Below are 5,301 nucleotides of genomic sequence, written 5' to 3' on the forward strand. Positions count from 1 at the left end.
AATAATTTTCAAAATTAAACATAAATAATATCTGATAAAAACTAACCGTACGAACAACTAGGATATAAGAATCCCTGTATCCCACAAAGTGGATATCCTCCTTCAAAAACTACGTCGTAAAAGTGGCACTTTTGGCAAGGACGAACAGTTGAGATAGATGACCATCAACTACCATTCTTCCCTCCATTTTTATGGTCCAAACCAAACCCGTCCTATTCAAAGACAACTATACACAAAACCAACACAGAAGCCTCATCACTTGAAGAAACTTCAATTCTTTTTCATGGTCCAGAAACTCCAGTGTGTCTCTGCTCTGTCCTCTCGTCTCCATTCGGATCGAATTCTAATCCGACCAGGTGAATGCCAAATTCATATACACAAAAACCCAAAAAAAAAATGGCAGTTCTTGAAACCATACGGTCTCAGTTGCCACTTCAAGAATCCTCATTTCTCAACACCAGCACTGTCGTTTCACTCACTGTGTTCTTCACGCTCCTCTGCGTTTGTATAATTATCGGTCATTTGCTCGAAGAGAACCGCTGGGCCAATGAATCGATCACTGCCCTTCTCTTGGTGTGTAAAATGTTGTACACTTTTGTTTGTGTCATATAGTTTTTGTGTCGACATTTTCTGGCCAAGAACACAAAAATTATGCAAAATTTCAGTGTTTTGTGTTGTTTAACTTTGTTTTTGTGTTGTTGGGTGTCAGGGTTTGGTTGCTGGAGTGGTGGTGTTGCTGGTGACAGGGTTCGAAAGCTCGAGGATTTTGATCTTTAGCGAGAACTTGTTCTTTCTGTATCTACTTCCTCCAATCATTTTCAATGCCGGGTATGAATCATCTTTCAATTCTATGAAATTTCAGCTTCGATTTCAATGCTTGGTTTGAAATTTCTTTCATGATGTTCGAATTTGGATCTCGAAATATCACCTGTGTGGTTGAATTTAGGATGCACATCTTAAATTTTGTAACATGGGATCTTCAAGTTATGATTAAGAATTGTTTCTGATCTCTGAAGTTTTGATCTTGTTCAGTTTCCAGGTCAAGAAAAAGCAGTTTTTCAAGAATTTCACCACAATTTTGTTGTTTGGAATCGTCGGTACAGTAATTTCTTTCTGCCTCATATCACTAGGTAAGACCTGAAATCTTTTGAAATTTAATGGAAGGGTAATGATTTCCGCACACAACTTTTCTCCTTCTCAGAGGCCAGACATAAACAGGAGTGCGGAAATTGCTTATGTGATGGAATTATGACTAATTTATCTTCTAACTGCTGCTCTTTTTGGAAACATTTTGTAGGTGCCTATTTACTTTTCAATAGATTTGGTTTCTCAACTCTGACCATTAAGGACATCCTAGGTAAGTACAAATCCATTTACGAATCATGGTTTCAATACAAATGATACGTTTTCATGGTTATATTATATAGTTATCATTTGTGCTTACGGGTTCCTCTATGTGCAGCGATTGGTGCCATATTCTCAGCAACTGATTCAGTTTGTACATTGCAGGTAATCTATAATCTCAATCCGTATACAACGTTCTTCAACTCATGTCTAACCTTGTAATCTTATTCTCATGTGCAAAGGTTCTAAATCAAGATGAGACACCGTTTCTTTACAGTATCGTGTTTGGGGAGGGAGTAGTGAATGATGCCACCTCCATTGTGCTTTTCAATGCAGTACAATCGCTAGATGTCAGCAACCTCAGCGCGCTTACAGCGTTGACCTTGTTGGGGAATTTTCTTTACCTCTTCTTCACCAGTACTCTTCTTGGTATAGCAGTAAGTTGTAGATTCTTGCTTAAATAGTGAGGAATCACTTTGTTTGGACTGTATCAGAGAGCTTGATCTGTGTTCTAACATTGATTTATCAAAATGTTTCAGGCTGGTCTGATTAGCGCTTTTATCATAAAAACGCTTTACTTTGGAAGGTATGAGCAGACACTTCAAATTTTAGCCTTTGATGCTGCATTTCCTCATCTGTGTAACTCTATGCTTGTTCTAGATGTTCCATACTTATAAGTTGCGTTCCCTGACATTATGACTTTCTTTCGAACAGGCATTCTACAGATCGTGAAGTTGCGCTGATGATTCTTATGGCTTATTTGTCATACATGTTGGCTGAGGTACCTTAAACAAAAATCCCATAATTAGTACTGGTTTTTACACTACCTAGGTGTCAACCTCAGAGAACTAAGAACTGATTTTGACTTTTAATACCAAAGTACTTCTCTAGCTCTTCTCGATATCTTGTAATCAGTCTACCTTGTTCATGCATTTATGGTAATCGATCATCTATATATTTAGCGGCAATCCCACCAAAAACATCTAGCAAATGCAAAACTTGCTAATCAGAATCTGGTTTTGACTAATTTTATGAACTTTGCTTAGTATCTGCCACAAAAACATTAATCACAATGGATCAAATGAACTGATTTCAGAGTGGAATTTAACGATATAAGAGCAAACTATATCTAAATTTACTTTCTTTTGCAGCTTCTGAATCTAAGTGGAATTTTGACAGTGTTTTTCTGCGGCATAGTTATGTCACATTATACATGGCACAATGTTACAGAAAGCTCGAGGGTAACAACCAAGTAAGAACAGATTATCTGCTGGTTGAGTTACTATTCGTACGAGCCTGAAAGGAAATGCGAGATATGAATCTTTAATCCGTATTGTTTGCTGGTTTCTTTCAGGCATGCATTTGCAACATTGTCATTCATTGCAGAAACCTTTATATTCCTTTATGTTGGCATGGATGCCTTGGACATTGACAAATGGAAAGCCAGCAAGGCAAGGTAATTATCTCACTAATCTAAGTGATCTTAATATTATCTTTATTAATACTTCATAATAACACGAAAAACAAGTTTGAAGAAATTGTATATTTCCCGACTCTGATGTTGTAACGTTGAAACATGTTATGCCTGACTTGTAACATACTCTTTCGTTCAGTCCAGGGACTTCAGTTGGTGTCAGTTCAATCTTGTTAGGACTAGTATTAGTCGGAAGGGCAGCATTTGTCTTCCCGATTGCGAACATCAAAAACTGTTTTAAGAATAGAGAAGGTACGAAAATCAAGTTCAAAGACCAGTTTACAATGTGGTGGGCAGGCCTAATGAGGGGTGCAGTCACTATTGCGTTGTCATACAACGAAGTAAGTTGTGCTGTTTCGAAACCTAACAGATCAATATTTTTTGGTTCTGCAAAAGTACTAAGTAGCACAATCTGATAATGCAGTTTGCAGACAATACCAAAACGACATCAACGCAAGATCGTTCTTTGATGATCACCAGTACCATAATTGTTGTTCTCTTCAGCACAGTGGTATGCTTGCGTCTCTAGAACTTATATTGCACAATATGAAAATTCTAGAATACTTCAATGGATATCGTGCATTGCTGAATTTCACGAGTGAATCTGGGCCACTGAGAGGGCAATGCATATTATCCATTGATGTATAGTTGTAGGACTCATTGCAGTAAGGTCCATTGTGTCGATTTTTCCTGAGCACTTCTGAGCACTAAGTGCGAACTCACTTTTCATATCATCTCGGGTTGGTAGCTTGAGTCCCTGGACTTGTACATTACTACTGTTTTCACTTGGTGCTATGAAGCACGAAAAGAAAATCGCCATTTTTGTACTTGGTCATTGAACTTGTCACATATATGAAAATCCGTCTTTAGAATCCTTTTTCCTCTTATCCAAACAGGTATTTGGCTCCATCACAAAGCCATTAATCTCAGCTCTGATGCACCCACATGCAAAAGCAAACAATTCAGATGCAACTGATATGCCTAGCCTAGAAGACTTGAGGCTACGTTTCCTGGAAACCGGCGAGGCAAGTGAGGGAGGCAACAGTGAGCCAGCCAGAAAACCAAGCAGCTTTAGGTTGTTAATCACATATCCAACTTCAACTGTTCACTACTTTTGGAGGAAGTTTGATGACAAGTTCATGAGACCGGTTTTCGGGGGACGGGGTTTTGTTCCATTTGTTCCTGGTTCACCTAGTGGTGCAGCAGAAGATCAAGCTGCAGAACATACTGAACATATTGAACATACTCCTTGAGATCAAGGGTTAAATATAAGGGTGTGATATCCACACACCCCTTTTTACTTCTCCCACACCTTTTTGGTTTTCAGCCGTCAGATCGGATGAATTGAAAAAGATCAACAGACAGAAATTAACAAGGGGTGTGTGAGAAGTAAAAAGGGGTGTGTGGATAGCACACCCCTAAATATAAATGTAAAATTAAAATTAATTATTTTTTATGGATGGTCAAATTAGGAAGCATGTTGTTCTAGTTTTGTAAAGTGAGAGTGTGAAGCTTTTGCTGTAGTTAGAGCATCCTCTCTTTTTTTCCACGATCTAAGAGGGACTCTTAATATGAATTTCTGGCTATGCCACTATCGATTCTATCTATATTTGCGCAAAAATTTAAGCATACGAAATTGCAACTTATAAGGAGATAAGATTATTGCACTAGAAATGAATGTTACGAGCTGAGTATTATACATGAGAATACATTGCCGCTAGTAGTCCGGTGTGGTAGTAGTACCACCTTTCTGGAACAATACCAAGATGCTTCCACAATTCCAGTGCCATGGCCTCACCAGATGCTCACAAATTGCTGAAGTACTTTGACATTTATTTGGAATTTGTGGTGTTGGTTGATAAACCAAGTCATGTGCTGCTGACTTGAAATGATTATGCTGCTACTAAGCCATGTGCTTATGAAGATGGACAGAAGAATAACACAGCTAGACAAACACTTTCTGTTAGTTGTTTATTGCATGCGTAGCTTTTATTATTGCATGTGTGTATGTAAATCTTGTATAAAGATCAAGCTGCTGTTGTAGAGTAACTCAACAAAATTCAATTAAGTTGAATATATGAAATCAGTCTCTAGAAACCTAGTTTAAACTCTTTCATGGTATCACAGAGCTAAGAAAGTCTCACGACAACCCTAGAATTTTTTTTTTTTTTTCTCGCTATGGCCTCTTCTGCGTTTTCCTCCTCCGATTCCTCTTCTGCCCTAACCCCTTCTGCTATCCCTAATGTCTCCAATTTTTTGACGATCAAGCTTGATCGTACCAACTACCCTCTTTGGCATGCGCAAATGCTTCCCCTGCTTCGTAGCAGGAACCTCGTCTCCTTCGTTGATGGCACTAATCTGTGTCCTTCGGCTTTTCTAAAAGACACTGACGGCAATCTCACCACTGCTGTCAACCCTGCTTTCGAACTATGGATGCAGCAGGATGCCATGGTTATATCATGGATCAACAGTTCCGTTCACCC

The 5,301-nt window shown here is 38.6% G+C and overlaps 1 protein-coding gene across 1 annotated transcript; it reads left to right on the forward strand.

The window, feature by feature from the left end:
- The first annotated feature begins 204 nt into the window (after window positions 1-204).
- LOC103413962 (sodium/hydrogen exchanger 1-like) lies at window positions 205-4,423 on the forward strand. The gene is made up of 13 exons (XM_008352393.4): window positions 205-573; window positions 710-828; window positions 1,033-1,130; window positions 1,298-1,357; window positions 1,463-1,509; window positions 1,587-1,781; window positions 1,884-1,930; window positions 2,059-2,125; window positions 2,496-2,596; window positions 2,699-2,800; window positions 2,958-3,159; window positions 3,243-3,329; window positions 3,715-4,423. Exons 1-13 carry the CDS (start codon window positions 361-363, stop codon window positions 4,069-4,071), a joined length of 1,695 nt encoding a protein of 564 aa, XP_008350615.1. The 5' UTR covers window positions 205-360; the 3' UTR covers window positions 4,072-4,423.
- The last annotated feature ends 878 nt before the right edge of the window (window positions 4,424-5,301 follow it).

This window comes from Malus domestica, chromosome 12 (assembly GCF_042453785.1).
Source record: "Malus domestica chromosome 12, GDT2T_hap1".
Classification (NCBI taxonomy): domain Eukaryota; kingdom Viridiplantae; phylum Streptophyta; class Magnoliopsida; order Rosales; family Rosaceae; genus Malus; species Malus domestica.